Below are 22858 nucleotides of genomic sequence, written 5' to 3' on the forward strand. Positions count from 1 at the left end.
AGCTCCCCTATGGAGAGGGTCTTGTTCAAGGAACGAGGTCTCCTGACAAGAGCCACATGAGTGAGCTTAGGATTGGATGTCCCAGTCCCCATCAAGCCTACAGATGACTATAGCCCCAGATGACTTCTTGGCTGAAACCTCATGGTGGGCCCCGAACCCAGACGTTCCACCTGTGCCACTCCTGGATTCCTAACTCATAGAAAATGTGTGAGATAATAAATGTGTGTTGTTGTTTTAAGTCGTAGTCTGGGGCAGTAATAGATATTATGCAGCAATAGATAACTAATTCAGTAATTTTTGCTGAATGGCTCTTTCTAGTGACTTTACGTGTAAAAAATTACATTTTAACCTCTGGTCAGGGTTCTAGACATTACTTGAAAGTGCTCTGTAGTATTTAGTGGTATGCATGTGGTAGAGATAGTGGTTGGGAAGAGGAAGAGAAAGAGGTGGCTTATGGATAAGACATGGAGGCTGCAGTGAATTTAAAAAGTCACCATTTGCAAATATTGCATTTGTGAGTATGTGATGAAATCGAGTGGCTACCTCTAAGGAATGGCCAAACAGAATTATGTAGTCAGCATGACTTAATACAAATGAGCACTAGATTTGGAATCAGAAGACGTGGTTTGGGGTCTGCCACTTTCAAATTAACTTAAAAAGGGTCAAGCAGCTCTAAATGTTATGTTCCTTGTCTGCAACGTGGGGGGCTAACACCACCTACCCGTATCATACCGTGTTGTGAGGGAGCCTTAAGTGACAAAAAGTATTTGAAAGCACTTTAATTGTGAAGGATTGTACAAAGGTAAATAATTGTTATTACTTACTGTTTTGAGGATATGTAAATGGAAGCTTGTCTAGACTTTATAAACCGTGAAACAGCTCCTTTTAAACATGGGCTTACCTTCCTCTCTAAGACCATATCTCATGCCACAAGAAGTGGCCAGGTCCAGAAAGGGTAGGTCACCCAGGAAATCTAACATTGCAATAGAAATTTTCCTCAGTAGGACCATAAAAAGTTGCCTAAATTGATGCGTATAATATTCACTTCCTTTAATTAAAACATTTAAATGAATGCCATGCCCACAGTATCAGTGCAGTAGATTTCCCTCGTGTTTTTGTGATCATTAGCCCATCTTGCCATATTCAGTTTGCCTGTTCACATTGGTGAGCTAAGCACGTCCACACCAGCAGGCATCTTCTGGCAGTTTCCTGACTGTCTCCAGCTGGCCAGTTAACTGAGGGGTGCTGCCAATGGGAAACAAACATTTTCCAGGAGAATAGAGGTGGGAAAGAGAAATTATAACTTCAGGATTTCATTAGAGAGGAAATCCTATTTGGCTCACAAGGTGTTGTTTCTGCCAACAAACAAATTGCTAAATGCATTCCACGCAACCGAGCTTCTGTTTAATGAGGAAATATAGCCAAAGAAAAATAAGACACAGGCAGACACTTCCTTGTGATAGCACTTTAAATTCTTCAGCTTCATGAAAATCTTAGTTGTAATCTCACTTCTTGACAGACACTTGGTGACCAAGAGCAGAAAGCTGTGGTCGACCTCTTGCTACTCAAATTGTGGTTCGTGGACCAGCAGCATCTCCATCACCCCAAGCATGTCAGAATTGCAGACTCCCAGGCCCCACTCCAGACCTACTAGTCAGAATTCATATTTCGTCAGGTGCTCCAGAGGATTCATATGCGTGCTGATCTCGTTGATTCTTCCATGTCTTACATTTGCAAACCTTAGAGCAGGAAAACAGCCTGAAATCATCTAGTTCAGTGTCCAACTTTTAGGGTGCTGAATTATTACTGTCCCCTGTTGACAGATGAGACCCCTAAGGCCCAGGGAGTACCAGCTCCTTCAGAGTCTCTGTTCAGTCTCCCTATATTTCTCCTTGAGAGGGTAGATTCTCTGGCCTGTATTTATTTCTCTGAATCTGGTGGAGGAAAGACAAACTTACCTACTTATTTTGACTTTTGCTTTCTAAACTAGAAAAACAAGTTCAGAGAAATGTTATAGTTTTGCCTAAGGGAGAATCACATTGGCATGTAGAATAAAAGCACACGCTTTAGACCTTGAGGGAGACCTATTTCCAAATGGATCATGGGACTTTATTTCTGTCATATGTGGGGGGGGGGGGTGGGGGGGAGGAGGCTTTTGTACACTCAGTCAAACAGATGTCACCCAAAGAACTCCTCATAGCAGAACCTGCAGTCCTATATATAAGAAAGGCACTGTACTGTACTTAATTTAGCTCTCCTTACAAAAAGGGTCATGAATATGCATTTTGGCTAAGAAAATTTTTTCACAGCCTCACGTGTGATGCTGCCGGCTAAGCTAATCAACAAGACTAATTTTAGCCTTAGTTTTGAAGCTTTATTTTAGAATAGGTCACACTATTAATACTAACCTATAGCTTATCGTGTGAGAGAAGAGAACATCAAAAAGACATAAAACCAAGCAACTGCCATGTCCCCAAGACTATAAACATATTGTTTGTAATTGAGCTTTAGTTTCACTTACAGTTAGTGATCTGATTAATAAAGTAGATGTGATACCTGCTATGCAGTAAAACACATTGTCTACTTTGGGGATCTAGGAGGTCCATGAGCCGCCTTTCTCTGGGGTGAAGGGAGGGAGATGAATATCTATGAAAATTCTACATTCCATTTGTATGGAAGTATTGAATCACCATATTGCACACCTGAAACTAGTATGATGCTGTATGTTAACTAACTAGAATTTAAATAAAAACTTTAAAAATGGGTGGAAAAGCTCTACTTGTTGGTCCTATATAAAAGAAGGTGGAAAAGGCATCCTCTAGATGAGAAGGTTTGATTTGATGGGTCCTTTGAAGTGGCTCTGGGCACATGCAGAGGAGGCCCAGCATTAGGGTGGGATCAAGTCACTGCCTCTTCCCTGTTAAGTCCAGGACTAGGAGAGTCAGAAAACCTCTGGGGCTGTAGTTGTACCTTCTTGTTTGCAGGGATCAGGATTGGTGGTGGTGGAGGGTGTGCTGGCCAGAGGAGGAACAAAAGGTCAGAAAGGTGAAGTGACCCACATCCCAGGGTTTCAAAGAAGTCTAGGCAAATCCAAACTGGAGGCTGTAGTCCAGCATAGCTAGACATATAAAGGAGGACACTCTAGAACAGCACTGTCTGGTGGGACTGTCAGCGATGATGGAAGTGTTCTATGATCTTGTCACAGATGGCTTTCAAGTGCTTGAGATGTGGCCAGTGTGACTAAGGAATTGAATTTGTCATTTTATTTCATTGTAATTGATTTTAATTTTAATAACCACTTGTGCATGGTGGCTACCATATTGGACAAGGCAGTTCTGGAAGGAGAGCTCTTGAAAGGAATGAGGTTAGAAAGCAAGAGTGAGTTCAGGAGAAAATGTAGAGTCCAGGTCACAAAAGCCAAGGTCCTGATCTAAAGGTACATGAGAGAACCATCTGGAAAGCATCAGAAAAATAAAACTGCCTGGACCCAGCCCAGGACTACCCAATCAGAATCCCTTTTGGTGCATACCTTTAACTGAGAGCTACGGAATTCATTGGTAAGAGAAGACAGGTCTGGGAAAGAGAGTACACCCAGGTGATAGAAGGCCTGGACTGCCAAGCTGAAGATTTCATACTCCATTTTATTGGCTGGCAGTGGGGGAGACAGATGGGGAAGAGAGACATGGTAGTGAGTGCATTAGGCAGAATTTGTGGCATCCTGTGTTAAGATTGGAGGTGATTGCAAAAGCTGCGTGTTAAGACATTATCTGGAGTGTTCATTTCTGCTTTGGAGTATGAGTGTGTTCATTTCACTGGGGGATGTCCATATCTTTCCCTGGACTGAACATTGGTTCAAAATGTTCCTTAGCAAATGTGCTGCTGTAAGCCTCCAGCCCCACTAAACACTATGGTGATTGAAAATTACAGTTGCTTCCCACAGGCCCAGAAGGGGGCTCTTTGTAATGAAATAGAGATGCAGCAGCATTTGGAATATGGAGTAACAGCCTCTCCAGGCCCTCCAGCAGGGACCCATGGTATCCATAAAAGGGGATGATTCACATGGAAAATTATTTTCCGAGCGTACCCTTCCCCCTCCAGGACTTCTGAGCTCCTATGAGCAATCTTAATGGCTGCTGATGGGAACTAGGACACCCTGAGAACTTGGCCCCGCTGATGACTCACTGAATAACCCTGAAAACCCGTTTCATGGTTCACAGTGCAGGGAGGGATGGCTTTTAAAAATTGAAAAGGAAAAATAAACCCAGTATATGTTGAAGTTTAGAAATTGGCAGAATGCCTTTCCCAAAACAGCAAAGTTTCCAAGCCAGTTTTTTTTCTTCTAACAGTGCAAGGGAAGATATGTCCAAGGGTGACAGACCTAGTACCTTTATTAGCTGCTGGGAGAATGAAAGGCTGGGGACTCAGCCATGGTGGAGTCCAGCTGTCTCCCTGAAAGACACGTCGCCTCTACCTGGGGAGTTTGCTGTAGCTCTGCTGTTGACCCTTTATACATGAGTGCTTCTTTGACGTACCAAGGATGAGGTAACCCAGACATCAGTTTGGATGCCCTGTCCCAAGATTTGGGAAGCTTGACTCAAACAGAAGCTTGTCCAGAGCTCTCTTTGTAATTGATGGGCAGGCTCCGTCCACCTCCATCTCATGTTCTGAGGCTGGTGGCCTCCTTTGGCACCTTTTGACTCACACAGCAAACCCAGTCTCTCGCCTACTACACCAAGTGTTTGATGTGCCACCAGCTTGCTGGCTCTGACCCCTCCTACTCTCCTTCCCAACCCCTTTTCTGGAGTAAGGCCAAAGTCCTCTTGTCTCTGGCAGAGGGATCATATTGTCTTTCCCTGCACTCTCGTCAGGTATTTTTCTAAATGCTTACAGTTGGGTGCCTGCTTCAGCAGCACGTTTACTAAAATTAGAATGATAGGTACTTATATTTGGTATGAAAACTGTGAAGAAAACAAACATTCTCTACCTGCTAAGGGAATAGTAATGGTCATTTATTAAGCACTTACTACGTTCTAGACACTGTGCTAGATAGAGCATTTTAAGAAAACTTTGAGGGCTGCCTGGGTGGCTCAGACAGTTAAGCATCTGACTCTTGATCTGGCTCAGATCATGATCTTATGGTTTGTGGGTTCGAGCCCTGCATCAGGCTGTGCATTGGCAGTGCAGAGCCTGCTTGGGATTCTCTCTCTCTGCCCTTCCTCCACTCATGTGCCCACTCTCTCCTTCTTTCAAAAAATAAATAAAAATAAACTTTAAAAAGAAAAGAAAAGAAAACTTTGAGCAGGGCAAGTATATTAGACCTCAACAGATACAAAATTTGGCTGTCTGAGATGTAATTTATATCTGACAAATGACTCACTTTAGCAGTGTCTGTAGGTATTGTTTGTAGAAAGTCTGAGGGAATAAATGTATAACATAAAAGAATGTGACCTTGCTGGCATCTGACTATTTTCCTTTAAGAGGTGTTTACATCATTGCACAACATCACCCACCTCGTATAGAATTGTATGTTACAGCTATGAGTTAAGGTATTATTATAATACCCCCAAGTCTTTGATTGGGCTCCTTAGATGCAGAGCCTGAAATGGTTATTCTGGTGTATGTGTTTTATTGAGGGAGAGCTTTTGGTTTCAGGGGGAGGGTATATCTAGACCCACAGAAAGCTCTGGAGCATGAGGGATACGAGGGGGCCAGGTCCACTTGAGTCATTAAGTCGTTGGCCAGGACTTTGCTCCAGGGTGGAGGGAACACATAACCTCTTTGATAAGGAAATTCTTTGATCTGAGAGCAATTGTCTGGAGAAGGGCATTTGTGCCCTGTAGCAATTGTTATGGGCTGAATTATGTTCCCCTAAAATTCATATTTTGAACCCTAACCCACAGTAACTCATAAGGTGACTGTATTTGGAGATGGGGCCTTTAAGGACATGATTAACTTAAAATGAGGCTGTTAGGGTGGGCTTTAATCCTATCTGACTGGTGTCTTTATCAGAAGAGGAGATCAGAGATTAGGACCCTGAAAAACCAGTGCTAGAGAGTCAACCCCCCACAAGCCAAGGAGAAACCAAACCTGCCAACAGCTGGATCTCGAACTTCCAGCCTCCAGCCTCTAGAACAATGAGAGTAAATGTTGTTTTAGTCCCCGGTCTGTGGCATTTTGTTGCGGTAGCCCCAGCAGAGACTAACACAGCAGCCAGCGCTCACAGCAGCTGGATGAGTGTGTCAGTTATATTTTGGGGTGCGCCTGGTAAGGAGGTTTGGGTGGCACATCAGTAGTATTCACTACACCCACATACAAATGGGAAAAACCACCAGAGAAGTGACATCAGCTGCCCAAGGTCACAGAGCCAATAAGCAGCAGAGACCAGATTTGAACCTCAGCCTGACCCTACAGTTTATCCTCTTAATCTCTCAGAAGCAGCAGACATCACCAGTTAACTTGGGCTTCAATTTCTGTGGGTTTTTTTTTCATGCCAATTTGCCTGCACCTTACACAAGATAGAGCTCCCTGGGGAAACTGAGGCAGCTCAGCAGAGACAGTGTCTGCATCTAAGTTCCTTCTCAAGGCATTCTCTCACCCAATAGTTTTGGGAATGTTGTGGCATATTAATCATAGGTTTCTTCGACATATGAGAAGATGATGTTTTTATTTAAAATGTTTTCATTAAAAAAATGGATTAAGGCGATCTTTTTCACACCCACAAGTGCCATATTTAGGAAAATAAGAAATCTGGAGAACTGCCTTGTCAGTGTAATAATAACTATTGTCATTCTGAGCACCGCTGCTTCCAGTTTGTGATGTGAAAACGTGGTCTTTAGAGGCCACATCAAGATCTAACAATAGATCAGTTTGTTCTTATTATAGCTTTTGTTCAATATTTTCTGGCTCAAGATAAAGCCATTGCCCACTTCAGAAAACTAGGAAAGAAAGGAAAAATAAAGAAGGGCATGTCTGGGCAGCTGCCTGCCACGAGATCCCCTCCTCACCCCCAGCTGCCCCACCACAGCTGACATAGAGAACATCCTCTCTTTAGGAGGAGATGCTTTCCCCGAGATGGTAGGCATAATGAGAACCATTTTAAAAATATCTTGTGGAGGGGCGCCTGGGTGGCCCAGTCGGTTAAGCGTCCGACTTCGGCTCAGGTCATGATCTCGCGGTCTGTGAGTTCAAGCCCCACGTGGGGCTCTGTGCTGACAGCTCAGAGCCTGGAGCCTGCTTCCGATTCTGTGCCTCCCTCTTTCTCTCTACCCGTCTCCCACTCATTCTCTGTCTCTCTCTTCTCAAAAATAAATAAAAACATTGAAAAAAATTGTTTAAAAAAAAATACCTTGCGGGTATTGTTGACTTCCTAGGAGAAGGGGCAGAAAAGTGGTGAGTGAATCTGTTGGATTTCCCAAGTCACAGGTCACTTGGTCACCAATCAGTTCTGACACTATTGGAGGAAAAAATCTTTATGTCCCCCACTGCCCTTTTCCTGCCCTTCCCCAAAACAAAGATTAGGAAATTCTTTGCATGAAATTTGAAAGTGCTTATCTCTTAGAGGTGTAGGCATTCATTTGTTGGACAGGAAGCTTTGAGTTTGGAGTGTCTGCTTTGAAAAGGCAAAAGATTTCTAGATCTGAAGAGAAACCAGAGCATCCTGGAGTGTCTGCTTTGAGCCATGGGTTTGAGAAATCGTGGGGAACAGGACTGTCTTGGCTCCTGCCTCCCAAGAGCTTATCAACTGGGGATATCTGTAGAAGCTATTTTTATTTGAGCAGAAAGTGCCAGTCATTGTGCGAAATTAGCGGTTCTCAAATTTAGGCTTCCATCAGGATCCCCCTGGAGGGCTTATTAAAATGCAGATTGCTGGACACTGCCTTCAGTTTCTGATTCAGCAAGTCTGGGAAGCCTGAGAATTTGCTTTTCTAGTAATATCCCAGGTGATGTTGTTGCTGCTCTTCTGGGGAACACCGTTTGAGAACCATTGTGCTAAACTCATGACATGCATTTACTCAAGACATACAGATGGTTAGAATCATTCAGCGTGGTGGTAGGTGCACAGGCTGAGGTATTCCTTCCACATCACTAAGTTCCTCTAAAGGAAATGAGGCTTTGACTTTAGGCAAAGTTCTTATGTTATTACTTCTTTTAAAAAAAATTCTTAAAAAATAAAAAATAAATTCTTTAGTGCATTTTTCTGATCATTTGAGAAGTTTAAAGGGCTGGTACAATAATAGATGAAGTATCAGGGAAATTCTCATTCAACAATTACACCTGTGTGTCACTTTCTCCTTGAAGGTCCTGTAAGGTAGAGCAATGGTTCTCCAAGTTGCGGCAGCAGCATCATGTAGACTTCTTGCCACCCCCCCCCCCCCCCCCCGCCAAACCCCCGCCCAGACCACCAGTTTTTTAATCTGAAACACTGGGCATGGGGCCAGGAATCTGTTTTAACAGGCCTCCACGCAATCGCAGTGCACACTCCAGTTTGAGCACATCTGAGGTTGAGGGTAGTGACAGTTGGGCTGAGTCTGAGGGAGAGCCCTTGGCATTCAATATTCCCAGCTCCTTTCAGACACTTTACCAGGATGACTAAGTGTTTCGGTTTTCCCGTCTCCTAAGTGGAAAGCCTATCCCTTGTCCAACATCTTTCAGAGCGGTGGGGGAAGACAATCACACCTTTTATCCATGACGTGGTTTTACTAACGAAGACGAACGTTCCTAGCTAACCATGAAATAGCACCAATTCGGTGGAAAAAAGATAGGATTCAGGTTATTTGTGTTCTGGTCTAGTGTCCACCCTGCATACAGCTCTGTGACTTTCAATTGGTTATTAGCCTGCCTGAGCTTCACTTTCATTATCCAAAAAAATGATAAAAATGTCCTGGTCTAACTTGAATAACTGTTGCAATGATTAAATGGGATAATGGATGTGAATGTGCTTTTGCAAACTGTAAAGTGCTTTAACTTTGGACTGCTCACTCACAGCTTTGTTCTTCTCCATCAGTAAAAATGAGAAGAGTGCCCTACAACTCCACAGAGATCGTGACAGCTAATGGTACAACAATTTGAACTCTTCTAAAGTAAAGCTTATGTCTTCATTTTTTTGGTCTATAACATATAAGGTTGGAAGATGTAGTCTTCCATATTCTATTATAGTGCTTCTATATAATAATATATGATAGTACTTTTATTTGAATTAGGCACATCCTATAGCAACAGTTTGGACGTTGTGCCCCAGACCAGCATCCCCAGCATCCCCTGGCAACCTGTTCAAAATGCACATTTTCAGGCCTCACCCCAGACCTACTGAATCAGCAAGTGGGTGGGGCCTAGTGATCTGTGTTTTAACAGGCCCTGCAGGTGGTCCTGATATTCACTTAAGTCTTAGAGAAAGGGATTTATTAGGGTCTTAATTGAAGGGTCTGGCAAAGAGCCTCCTTTTCATGGAACAGGGTGATTGCTTCTCTTTTTCTCCAGCACGGATCTGTAACAACTGTGCCCAAGTTCAGGCAGCCACAACTGGATTCTTTCATAAACACACTGTCGCTGCCCACCCAGCCTAGTAGAGATCTGGAATGCCGCTCCAGTGCATCTGCTATGAGGCTGACTTCAGGGTGTGAGGAAATTAAAGCTATTTATCACAGACCATTTTCCCTCAATGACAGGAGAAATGAGCCTTAGCCTAACAAGGCTTCAAATTGGGCCTGCATAAGAAAAACACACAGCTTGACAAACACAGTTTGAGCAGACTTACATTTCTTTTGACTTTTCCTTTTGAAAATGATCTCTTTTCTGAGCTGTACCAAGATAGTGGTGCTCGTTTAAGAAATACTGGAGATGAATTCATCCCCGTCTGCTTTATGACTTAGGCACAAGTGGCAGGAGGGCACTTTCCTCCTTACCATTTCTTTCCTTCCTCTCCTTCCTGGGAGGGATCCTTGGTAAGAGAGGGAATCTTTCCTCTAAAACCAAGATTCTGTGCACAAGGAGTCATGTTATGGGAGGTGGGGCTCAGTATTTATCAAGAGAACCGTTTGGCTGTGGGATTTGGCCTTTTGCCTTATTACCCATTTGAGTTGGGTACGGTATGGATTTTGAGAAATGATTCTATTTTGTGTATATATTTGTGATTGTCCAATATTTCTGTTTCTTCCTGGTGTTGTGTATTACAGGCAAACGTGTACAGAGTTTTATGGTAAATGTTAGTAATGACATTTACTGGGTACATAATGTGCATGGTGCTTTGCATCCATTATACTATTTAATGTTCTCAACAGTTCTAAGAGATGGGCATTATCATCTCCATTTTACAGATGAGAAAGCTGAAGGGCAGGAATAGAGCTGGTATAGAGCTGATATTAGAGCCTTGATTTAAATGCAGCTCTTTTTTGATTCCAAAGCCAGCATTCTAAACCCGTGTTTTTCAAATTGTGTGGTGAGAAATCAACAAGTTGCAACTAGCATTTAAAACAGTTTTCTTGAATAGAACGTGAAAGACCAGAATTGTCATATTTAGTAAGGGTAAATCTGGATGCATGAAACTTTCATTTCAACTACAAATATATTTATGTTCATACACAAATATAAGCACATTTCTGGGTACTGGGAAACAATGTAAATGATATTCTTATTGTGTCACAGTCAAATTTGAAAGCAAATATTCTGGCCTAACGTGGAGGAGATGAGGAATAGAGGGAAAGAAAGAGAAAAATAGGAATAAATAAATGAACAAATAACTGTCAAAGAGACAGAGAGCCTCTGGGGGGAGAGGGAGAGGAAATAGGAGGTGGGAAGAAGAAGACAGAGTGGACAAGTCTGTGAAAGAGATGCAGAGATGGAGGGAGAGGTGGAGGGGGAGGAACAGAGGTGGGAAGTCGTGTGGTCCTGTCCACCATTCCATTCAGTGAGAAATGCCCCTACTTGAGGACAAAACTAGAGACTTGAATTATCTACTTGGGAGCTATTAGTTTTCATATACTTATCTTGCTCATATATTTCGTATATGCTTCATCTACTCCTCAAGCCATTCTGAGTGTGAGTTGAGTCAAGATTTTTATAAAACATGGCTCCCATATACAAATAATCTATTTCATTTGCTGCTCAACAGAAAACCAGTGATCTAAAGGGAAAACGGGCTGTGTTGGAGTTACCAGAAGTATGGGAGCCCCAGTGTGCCCCTTCCTAAGGAATTGGCAAAGACAGTTTTTTAATATATGTAATTTTTGTATTTTGAGTTAATTTTGAGGTCATGGCACTGGCCTCTTGTGTTTTATGGGAAACCATAGTTAGCGAAGATTTTAAAGTACCCCGCTGTCAGACTATCAGGGAACTCTACCTCTACTAAGTATCCTACTTCCAGAGGATTCTGGAATCACTTAATGAAAAGTCCATTTTTACAGATGTGGAAATTGAGTGAACATTTTATAAAGCTTCCCTGTATACAGTGGTTTCATAAGAATCATATTACTGAATCTTCCCAGCTACCCTGCCAGGTTACCCTTATGCCAGTTTTACTGGAGAAATTGGAGCTCAATAAGTTCAAGTACCTTGTCTAGGTTCTCCTGTAAGAGGCAGTAGAGCCAGATTCCAACCTGATTCTCTGATGCCAAATTCCATATCCCCCCCCCCCCAAGAAACACAGAGTAGCAACAGTGGGTTGAAAAACAGTGCTGTTTGTTATGATTTAGAAGAATTTATTTAGAAGAATTATTTTGTTTATAAATCAGACAATGGTGCAGAGCCTAAAATGCCCATGGTTTTAATATGGTGGGGTGTCACTCTGTAATTTGCTCCTTTCCCCGAGGATATTTCCCTATTTCTAGGCCTTCATTACTAAATTGGAGCTGATATCACTATGTTTTTTTGTGATCCAGTCTTGGCCTTTCTTGGTTGAAAACCATTATAAACACCGATTATATTTTTAGTTAGTAATAACATTTCATCATGTAACTTAGGTAGTCACTTCTTGGCATCAACTTAAGTGAGTGATCCTTCCTTTTTAAAAACAATAAATGCCACATATAGATGTAAGTAAGCAGGGTCCCAGAGTGAACGCCATTTCAAAAGCCTTCATAGCCTATTAAAAAAGAACCGTAATGTTTTCCCCAGCTTGCCAAAATGCCATTCCTGTATATCCTATGCATCTTACCTGGTCTCACCACTTATTCTTTAAAAAAGAAATTCCCAGGAAGAGTGCTGTCATAGTTCTACTCCAGCTGCCTCTGCAGAAGTTTTGTGTAGGTGTGTAAGAGAGCCCTGCAGGCAAGGCATCTCATCCTGCTTCTGCTCCTACATCCCCTCCTTTGTAATAAAGATTTATGCCTCCAAGAGATCATTTCTTCTTGTTTCATGGCTTTATTCTTCCACCTTCAACGTATGGTTGCTGGTAGAGTCATTCCTCCTTTCCTTTACGGGTTTAATTTTGCTGAGTATTTATTACATTCAACCAGATACTTTCAGGAAGCTAAGATTCAGCTCTACCCTCCTGAGAGCTTTATCAGCACAAACATAATATACATCTCTGGGAAAATATAGGAGATCCTAGATTTGTTACAATTTTAATGACTGGTAGGACTTGATTGCTGTTTATTCTTTATTTCAGACATCCCAGAAGACCCGCTTGTGGCTGAAGAATATTATGCTGATGCATTTGATTCCTGTTCTGAAGAAAGTGAGGAGGAGGAAGAAGAAATAGTGTTCTCAGGACCGGAGGAAGAGGTTAAGGATGAAGGACCCCAGCCTGCTTACAGAACAATCCAACAGGTATATGCTGCTCCCCAGTGGATATAGTGGAACTGTCCGAGGTACCGATCAGGCTGTGACTTCCCAGAGGGTCCAGGAAGTCTTAGAACCTGAAGTGGGAGATGGGGACTGGGATTTGTTACAAAGGTGCCATGTGATGGGTCTTTATTTCCAAGGTTCAGGGGAAGGCAGGGCCCCATGGAATTCTTAGAATCTGCTGTGGACCATGTTGATTAGGGAAGGGCTAGAGTACCCAGTACTTAAGCAGGTGGGAAGATGATATGTACTACACTGAGGAGCACCCTATATACAGCTGTTGAATAAAGAATGCAAGTGTCTCTTTAGCAGAGAGAAGGGGTTTTTTTAAAATATACTCTTCTGGGGGCAACTTTTCTTTGGCTCAGGTCATGATCTCACAGCTCATGGGTTCAAGCCTCACATTGGGCTCTGTGCTGACAGGTCTGAGCCTGGAGCCTGCTTTGGATTCTGTGTCTCCCTCTCTCTGTCCTTCCCTTGCTCAGGCTCTTTCTCTCCCTCTCTCCCAAAAATAAATGAACATTAAAAAAAAAGTATATATATATTTATGTATATATAAATTTATACACACACATACACACACACACACACACACACACACACATGCATACTTTTCTGCCTGGTTATAAGATTTTTGAGTCATGTCCTAGCACACAAATTAGTTCTGGAGTTGAGGCCCAGAGATCCTTGGCTCAGGGGATGATCTTTCTGGCCACTCCCAGCCTTTGTGGGCCCATCCTTACATAAAGCGCTGGAGTCTCTCAGTGTTCACAGATCTCCTTAATGGGCAAGACTAAGCTCCGTTGCATCATAGGCTAAGAAACATCCCTGGCATGTGATTTCTCTGTTGGGTGTCTACAAGAGAGTGAAAAGCAAGAAGTATGTGACGAGAAAGCGGATTACTTTGGGCAACTTATGCTCATATACTTTATTTTCTTCTTAGGCCATAACATGTTAACCTTTCCAGTCCTAAGCTTTCTTAAGGTACAAAAGGTTTTTAATAACTGGGAACCATTAAGCTACTGAAATAGAAGTCAATCAGGGAGTACATGTGGCAATGGAAACTTAAGTCAGCAAGATTAATTGAAGTTTGTATAGAATCTATTCAACACTTTTTAATGAAGACTAAGCAGTCCATCATAATATTCAATAAATAAGACCAACAAGAAATGATTTATGTATTAAAAAAAAAGGGAGCACCTGTGTGGTTCAGTCAGTTAAGTCCGACTCTGGCTCAGGTCAGTTAAGTCTGACTTTGGTGGGTTCAAGCCCCGCATCAGGCTCTGTCCTGATAGCTCAGAGCCTGGAGCCCGATTCAGATTCTGTCTTTCTCTCTCTCTGCCCCTCCCCCACCACATTCTGTCTCTGTCTCTGTCTCTCTCTCTAAAATAAATAAACATTAAAAAAGAAAAGAAAAGGAGAGAGAGGCACGGAGAAGGGAACCAGAAGGGTGTTAAGAAGAGAAAGGGACGAGAGAAAGAGAAGGAGAAAGAGAAAGTATGAGCAAGAGAAATTAAGAACAAATACATGAAAAGACAAGCAAATGAATGTTGAGAAAAATATAGTCAAGGCAGACAGTGATTCAGCATGTCAAAATAAAAATTACTCTCCTTATACTATTTCCCCATTTCCAATGGACTCTGGTGACCAAGTAGCACCTAAGACCACAAAATGAAAATTCAATTTCCATGTTCTTCTGTGCCACTGTCCTAAGCAACTGAGGCAAATATATTTTTTTAAGTTTTATTTATGTAAGTAATATCTGCACCTGACGTGGGGCTCGAACTGATGACCCTGAGATCAAGAGCTGCACACTCTTCCTACGGAGCCAGCCAGGTGCCCTGAGAGACAAATGTTACAATATTATAGAAACATAATTCTGTGCCTATGGTTGCAAAACACATCCATTTTTGCCCAGAGCATTGAGTGGCAAAATTTTAGCTACTAGTATTATTACTTTAAAATGCTTTTTTAATAGTATAAAACTGATTCAGAAGATCACATGAATAAAATGTACAGCAAACACCACCCAGGTCAGGAAATAGAACTTTAGTAGCCACTCTAGAAGTCCCATCTTTGGCATAATTGTGGGAACACAGGGTTGGAAATCAAAGTGCCTGTAGATGAGACTAGCCTTTGTTAACCTACAGGTTGTGTGACCTTGTGCAAACAAAATTTCACTGTGCCTCAGTTTTCTAATCTGTAAGGTGGGAGAGAGAGACGAATGGTTCCTACCGCATAGAGTAGTTTGGGAGTTAAATGAAGCAATCGATATAGATTACTTAAAATAGTGTCTATATTGAAGTAATAATGAAGTAATTAATAATGAGATATTAGCTATTATTATGATGAAGTTACCCAGCCATCTTGTGTTTTTTTAATGATATTTCCAAAACTGTTTAATGTTAGAGTGAGATTTTACAACTGTAATATTAGAAAAAAAATCCCTTCTTTTTATTTCTTAAGGCTAATGATAAATATAGGCCAGCAGTTTTGCTCTCTGGGCTGCACATCTGTCACATGTGATATGATAGTTGAAATTCTCTCCACACGGTGAAGCATTAGAAAAAGCAGAATGATGTTCTTGGAATGATACCACAGGGGTAGAGAAACAGATACAGGCTAAGCTTTGTGAATTGATTTTAAATCTCTAAGGACAAGATGCTGAGGCCTCTCACATACATGTTGGTATTTTGTCTCACAAAACCCTGTCAGGTAGTTATTCTTATTTCTGCTTTCCAGATGAGGAAACCGAGTCTCCAAGAGAAGCAACTTGCCCATGGCCACACAGCTAGGGAAGGCTCAGAACCAGGCACAGGCCCAAGTCTGTCATGTCCTCAAGCCAGTATTTTTTTCTGGTACAAAAGGTGTATCAACCTAGAATTAGAGATAGGTAACTACAATCCCTTTTGTTTTGCCTAGTAGTTTGAAATAATTTCCCCCTCCTGAAAGGTGGTGAGTGTAGGGTTGTGATGGCTGTCTCCTCTGCCCTTTCTAGGTTATTTTATTAGCAACACACAAATTATAGTTACAGAAGTCCATGCCGAAACCCAGTCACCGTTGGCTGTGTAGACTGGGTGAAACCTGCAGGCCTTGCTGGGATTTTCCTCTTCTGCCCTCTCCCCGGTCTCACCCTTGACTCAAGTGTGTCCAGGGTCTGCCTAGGTGATTATTGTGCCCAAGGCTTTTATGTGACTAATCAGATCAAAGTTGATTTTCCTTCCTTCGGAGGCAGCAAAAGTCTCACAGTTTGTGTTTGATGGAAGAAGTGCTTTCAAAAAGACAGATAGGCACGGGCTTCATTGGGATTGATTGCTGAGTCCCTTGCGCCACCCATGACAATCTTTTCAAGCAGCAGCATCTCCAAAGCAGTTTTATTAAGCACCTAATTGCTGTTGATCGTCAGTTGCTTCTCTGCTGCTTTCAGCAGAACATCAACAGCACCTTTATCACAAACCATTATCATACCGTTGATAGCTGCTCTGTGAAGTCTGTGGTCACTGAATCAGAACCAGCCTCATGGGTCTCAGGAGAACGGAGTTTATAGCTGTCATCATCACAGGGTTTTCAACAGTATTTGTGGAACCTGTCACTGAAAAGGGTTTTGCTCTAATGGACATGCTTTAGGGCTGCAGATTGATGGGTGTGTTCAGAGACCCTATGTGTTTCTCTTGCTGCCTTGACCATCATTTCCCTCAGTAAGACTAATCAGTGTCCCGTGTGCACCAGGAATCCACATGCTAGGTAGACCATAATGACTTCACACAGAACTCCCCTGGGAAAGGCTCTGTTGTTTAATGAAGGTAGCTTTCATCAGTACTTGTTTTAAGAAGGCTCTTAGGACCACGGTGTTTGTTCTTACCAAGACGAAGGGCTGTGGAGGCCCATTTTTCCAGCTAATTCTGTAGCTTTCACCAAATCCTCTAGTGGTTTTGAAATTCTCTCCACACAGTGAAGCATTAGAAAGAGCAGAATGTTCTTCTTGGAATAGTGTCACAGGGGCAGAGAAATGGATACAGGCTAGGCAAGGCCTAAGAGTCTACTGAGGACTCTTGGATCAGGTCATCATGAGAATATGTGCCTCTACAAGTGTCTTCTGTTAGTGAAGTTATTAGTTTTATCAAATCCAATTGGTATTATAACACTAACACCTAACATCTCTAGAACCTTTATTCTATGCCCTGTACGTTATACGTTGTGTCAGGTCAGGTCCTCTGGGAAGCGGATGACAAGACAGAATTGGGGAGAGCCTCAAACCACAATGCTGGTCTGCATCTTTGAGGGTAAGGATGGAAGGGAAAGAAGGACTGGATGGCATTGTCAGCGTGCAGGGCAATTGATAGGAGAGCCCCAGAGCAGAGACTGCCCTGCCCATCAGAGGAAACCAAACCCGGCAGGAATGGCCTGCCTCTGGTATCCCCAAGCTCGAACGGGCTGGGAGCTGCTGAGCAAGAGTGGATCCTGAGGGGCAATGGCCGGGGGTGGTCAGCTGACTCCACAGCTTCACTGTCAGCAGGCTGGCTCTTGAAGAGAAATGGAAATGCTGCCCCCACCCCCACCCCCCCACTATCACATCCACTTCTCGCAAAGGCCCTCTGATGCATGTGTTGTAGTGCAACTACATCAAACTGGCTGGAATTCAAGAAAGGGTGAAGGTGAGAAGGTGAGGGTGAGGAAACAGGGAGGGTGAGAGAAAGGAAGAGAGTGTGGGTTAGTGATTTCAGGCAGTTCTGCCTGACATTTGAACCAAAAAGTGGGTGTCCCCGATGGAGAAAGAGAGCTGAGAGCTATAAATCCACTCTCCCACTGCCTCTCAGGGCCCGTGTGTATCAGATGGAAAACATCTTGGTGCTTTGAATTATTGTCCTAGACTCACAGTATTTAAAACTACTGTTCTTCATAATCTGCAGTTCCTAAGTGCAGCTCAACTATTTCATTTGGTGCTCTAAAAGAAACAGCACATTTTGTCGGTAATTCATTACCATATTAAGCACTGACTTTAAAACTCATGTTCCCTGAGGGGCGTCTGGGTGGCTCGGTCAGTTAAGCGTCTGACTTCAGCTCAGGCCATGATCTCACTCCTTGTGAATTCGAGCTCCGCATCGGGCTCTGTGCTAACAGCCCAGAGCCCGGACCCTGCTTCAGATCCTGTGTCTCCCTCTCTCTCTCCCCCAACCCCACTCATGGTCTTTCTCTGTGTCAAAAGTAAACATTAAAAAAATTTAAACAAACAAAAAACTCATGTCCCTTGAAAGATGAGACTGCTGTGAGATCCTCACTCTGCACAAGGGGAAACTGAGGCATAGGAAAGCGAAGTAACTCCTCCAAGGCCACACAGTTAGCAAGAGAGCTGCCCAGGCTGACACATTGTTAAGCCACTCCCTTATACAGTTTTCTCCCGGCACAACAATTTAGTTATAGCAATTATAATCCCTCTTCCGTGATGATTGAATGAACATCATCAGGGAGGCGAGGGAATAGCTGAGGGGCCACTGCATTATCTGACCTGTTTTACCAAACAGAATTACTGAGCTGTGCACCAAGGAAAATTGATACTGATTCTAAGAAAAGTGTTGAATTGTGAAAATTGAAACCAAAAAGGAGCCTGCCTCCCAAATCTGTTGTGGGATATAGATCTCTCTCCTCCTCCTATCTTCTTGTTTGTTTGTTTTAATAGAAGATGCCAGAGCTCTTGAGTCCAAACTGTAGGGCTGATTTCACTGCTATTTTGCATGCCTTGATTAATTTACCTTCATGGGTGGGAGGAAACAGTTTTGGTCTTGAATTGACCTTAGATGGCATCAGTTCTAAGAAACAGCTAGCCCCACTATTTAGTCATCTCTCCATCAGCATCCCCCTGGCCCATGTCCCAGGCTATAAAGCAGCCACCCTTGCTGAGGTGTTAGTGGACTTTGATGGGACAGTTTCCACCCCTGCCCCTATTCCAGCCCTCATTTCCATCATAGCTGCTCTCCCTCCCCTCTCTACCATTTCTTGTCCAGGATAAAGCATAGTTCATTGCTGGTCAGACAGGGACCAGCAACACCTTGCTCTGCAGAAGGCCTTCAGTCCCTAACCTTTTACATTAGATCCACTGTCGTGTTGAGGATCACACCTACACTTTTTGCCCCAATCCCAAAGAATGGAGGAAGAAGAAGGAAGGCGATAGGGTGGATAAAGACAAAGCCACACTGAGCAGGAGTGTAATGCGTCTGTGCACTCCTTTCAACATCGGTGGTGGGAGCCCCCGCTAGCCTCCACCACCTCCTTGTTGGTCGCTGAGCAGAGGTCCACAGCAGTTGGGAGAGCAAGGGGACAGCAGTAACCCACACCGTGCTCTGCCGTGCTGCTCCTGGAGCTGGGAGTGAGTGTGGTGGAGTGGTGTAATCTGGGTTTTACAGAGCTGGTAAGCCTACTCGGAATGGCACCTCTCCACGTGCTTTCCTCTCCAGCAAACCCCCACCCACTGTGCCAACACCAATTCCTGTGTCCATAGCTATCATCTGACCTCAGGTGCCCTAACCATACAGGGTATAAGAGAGTCTGCAAAGAATAGGAAGTTCCTCCGAAACAGCCCTTGCAAGCAAGGAGCCCATCTTTGTGATTCAATTATACAGAGAAGTTTAATCTTATTTTCTGAATATTTTATTCATCTGGGAAGAGAGAGTGAACACCGTTTCATGGTGTGTAGTCTAGGAAGAAAGGAGTGTGACACATCTGAGACGTTGTCAGAGGGACTGTCCTTTCTATGTAACCTGCTAATCTGGAAGCTCATGGGTCCACACCATGCCAGAGAAAACAATAATCATTCTTAATAAATCGGAGCCAGCCTAGCAGCATGTCTGGTGCTGTGCTGAGTCTTATACGTGCCTTATCCCATTTTATAGTCACACACACATTATGGAATGAACATCTTCCATCTCACCTTACAACTGAGGGTGAAACAGAAAGAAAGAATAACTAATTTGGCCTAGGTCACCCAGTCTATTGACAGAGCTGGAATTCAAACCAGCAAATATTCCTTGTCAACTAGACATTTGAGCTGCATATAGAACTGGATGTAGAAGTTAGTAAAGGAGAGGAAAAAAAGACACCTGGGACATAAGGGACAGTTCCAAAAGGTGTGAACACGTGACCAGGTGATTTTAAATCATGTTGGAAACAGAGGGCCAAGTTTTCCACTTACTCTGTGAGGTTTATGTAGGAATAAAGCTAGAACTGGAGTCAAAAATCGTAACTAACCTGCAATAAAGAACTATGTGTTGCAAGGGCTACCTTTTGCAACATGAACCAATAAATGTTCCTTAAATTGCAGGACTTTCTTCCCTAGACTATTGGGCATGTAGCGTGAAAAGAGAAAAACAGTTCATCGAGAACAAGTGAGCTGTTGGGAGGGAGTGGGTGGACTGGGGGCAGGCCCCTCTGCACCTGCTGCCTCTCGAGAAATGGATCACAGCAAAGGTACCAGCCTCCCCGGCTCCTGAAAAATGCATTGCCCAAGTTCCTGGCTGGGCACCGTGATGCCACTCCAGTGGCCCTACTTTCTCTTCTCTTCTCTCCATCCTTTACATTTCCAAACTGGAATCCAAAATGTCTTAAGAGTCCTGTATTGGATACCTATGAATGTCTGTGACCCGAATGTAACCCCACAGGTACCAACTTGCTGCGAACCTGGGCATTAATACGAGACAGCTGCAGTGAGAAGGTTTTAATAATGCAGAGTAAACAAGGCATTAGCAGTGAAATGCGGACACATTGACAGTCACGTTTCGGTGACTCCGAATCCAGTGACAGAGGCGGTTAGTGTTACGGGAGCCGGAGGGGCTTGTTTGCAGTTTGAGTTTTGCAGATGTGGCTCTGTGCTCCCTTCACTACACACACTTGGAGACCTTTTATCCTTGACAGAAGGCGACCATTGGCAGTGAGATAGGAGTGAAGACGTCAGCTTCCAGATTCCAGGGCAGGCTCCATGAAGGTGCCATCCGCTCTGTCCTATGGCTTTGTACTAAATGGCACCCTCTGTCTTCCTATGAATTATGAATGCAAATAAGCGAGGGCTTGCCTTCTAATGAGATGAAAGCAAGATGTGAAAGGTACATCTGAGTGTGCAGAAAATGGATAAGGTCACCTTGAGGTGTTTCGGTGTCCATAACTTAGTGACATTTTTCAGGATATGGTGGATATAGTTTGTAAGAGAGTAGACAGTAGCTTAGTAAAGCAACTCGCAGGAAAGAACGCGGGTAGGTTGTTGCTTGGATCATTCATTTACACATCGCACGCCTGAGTGTTCTAGGCACTGGGTATGAGGCAATGAACAAAAGAGACACAATGCCACCTTCATGGACATCCCACTCAGGGCTGTGTATTTACAGAGTACCCATAGGCTGTCTGTCAGCTCCCAGATGTGTCTTCCATCCTTGAGTTTTGTCTCCCCACAACTCCACATTCACATACCTGGTGTTCCTGGGAGTGGGGTTAGGTATCATGTGGACTTCTAATAGACACCCTGAACTAAGCACGTCCCAAAGTGAGCTAATGTACCCCAGCCCCAGTCCAGATCGGCTCCTCCTGAGTCAGTCGTGACTCATGTCCTTTCACTCAAATTCCACATCCAGTCCAGAAGCAAAACCTGCTGACTCAATGTTTAGAATATGATCACCTCTACTTCTACGGCCAGAGCCACCATCACCTCGCCAGTGTATGATTGCAATAGCTTCTAACTGACCTCCCAGTAACCCTCCTTCTCTCCACCCCATACTTCACTCAAAGTAAAAGGCACAGTCTGTTCAAAATGACCTTGCAGCATCCATCATTGCCCATGGAAGAGCCTCTCCTTTCCATCACTGGGAGAATCACTCTCACTCATCCCCCTTCAGTCATATTAGCCTCTTTCCTGTTTCTGGAACACACCAAGCATGTTTCTGCCGTTGAAAGCCTAGAACGCCCCCCTGCCCCAGATACACAAATTATTTTGCTCCCTCTCTACCTTCAAGTCTGTGTTTCTATGTCATCATATTGGGGAGAACTCAGACTACTTATAGAAAATAGCACTTGCTGGCCTGAGAAGACCTGCCCTTTCCCTGCTTTCTTGTCCTCCATAGGTCTTTTCATCATCTGACCTACAACTGCTTATTTGCTTATTCATTTATGGCCTGTTTCCCCCACTAGAATGGAAGCTAGTAGGGCAAAGATTCTGTTTGTATCACTGCTGCATTCCCAGCACCTTGAACAGCGTTTGGCACGGAGCAAATACTGAGCAGATGTTGTGGAATCAATGGATGAGTGAATGCCTGCCAGTGGACAGTCTAGTGATACAGGTAGCCAGCAAGCCAGCATGCATACAGCTGGGGCAATGAGGAAAGGAAGAAGTGGAAATGATGGAGTAAATGGGCTCTGGGGGGAAGGGCGGGGATGCCCACTGAGGGGGGGTGTCAGGTAGAATTTCTAGAATGGACTTTCCAGCTGTGACCTGAAGGACAGAAAAAGCCAGCCCCTCGATGTAAGGGAACAGAGCTGGGAGAGTCTCAGAGAGGAGGAAGGGTATGTAGGAAGGCCCAGGGTCATGAAAGGGCTTGGCAAGTATGAGAAATTTCATAGCGAGCAAGAAGATCGATGTTAGTTGGAGAGGTCAGGCCAGCAGTAGCTACATCATGAAGGTCTTGTGAGGAGAGCAGATTTTATTTTAAGTGCAAGGCCAATCCAGTGAAGGGCAACTGAAGTAAAGTCTTTTTTTTTTTTTTTCAAGTTTATTTATTTACTTTGAGAGACAGAGAGCATGAACAGAGAAGGGGCAGAGAGGATCAGAGGATCCCAAGCAGGCTTCATGCCGTCAGTGCAGAGCCCAACATGGGGCTCAGTCCCAAGAACTGTGAGATCGTGACCTGCTCCGAAATCATGAGTCGGACACTTAACTGACTGAGCCACCCAGGCACCCCAGTAAAGTCTTAAAATGAATCGATGGCAGTAGAAATCAGCACAACAGTAGCAGTGGAAGGTGGGGGTTGGCTGGAAGGAAGCATGAGGGAAATTCTAGGAATGACAGGGGTGTTCTTTATTTTATTTGGGGTGGTGGCTACACGAG

General features: G+C 43.7%; 1 protein-coding gene across 3 annotated transcripts in view; it reads left to right on the forward strand.

The window, feature by feature from the left end:
• The window catches only part of NEK11 (NIMA related kinase 11), a 269267-nt gene that overhangs the window by 151369 nt on the left and 95040 nt on the right, over window positions 1-22858 (forward strand). For all 3 annotated transcript variants that reach the window (XM_030330176.1, XM_030330179.1, XM_032594670.1), the window contains one exon: window positions 12602-12762. In XM_030330176.1, coding sequence (XP_030186036.1) covers window positions 12602-12762 — 161 coding nt within the window. The remainder of the gene's footprint in view (window positions 1-12601; window positions 12763-22858) is intronic.

This window comes from Lynx canadensis, chromosome C2 (assembly GCF_007474595.2).
Source record: "Lynx canadensis isolate LIC74 chromosome C2, mLynCan4.pri.v2, whole genome shotgun sequence".
In the NCBI taxonomy this organism is placed as follows: Eukaryota; Metazoa; Chordata; class Mammalia; order Carnivora; family Felidae; genus Lynx; species Lynx canadensis.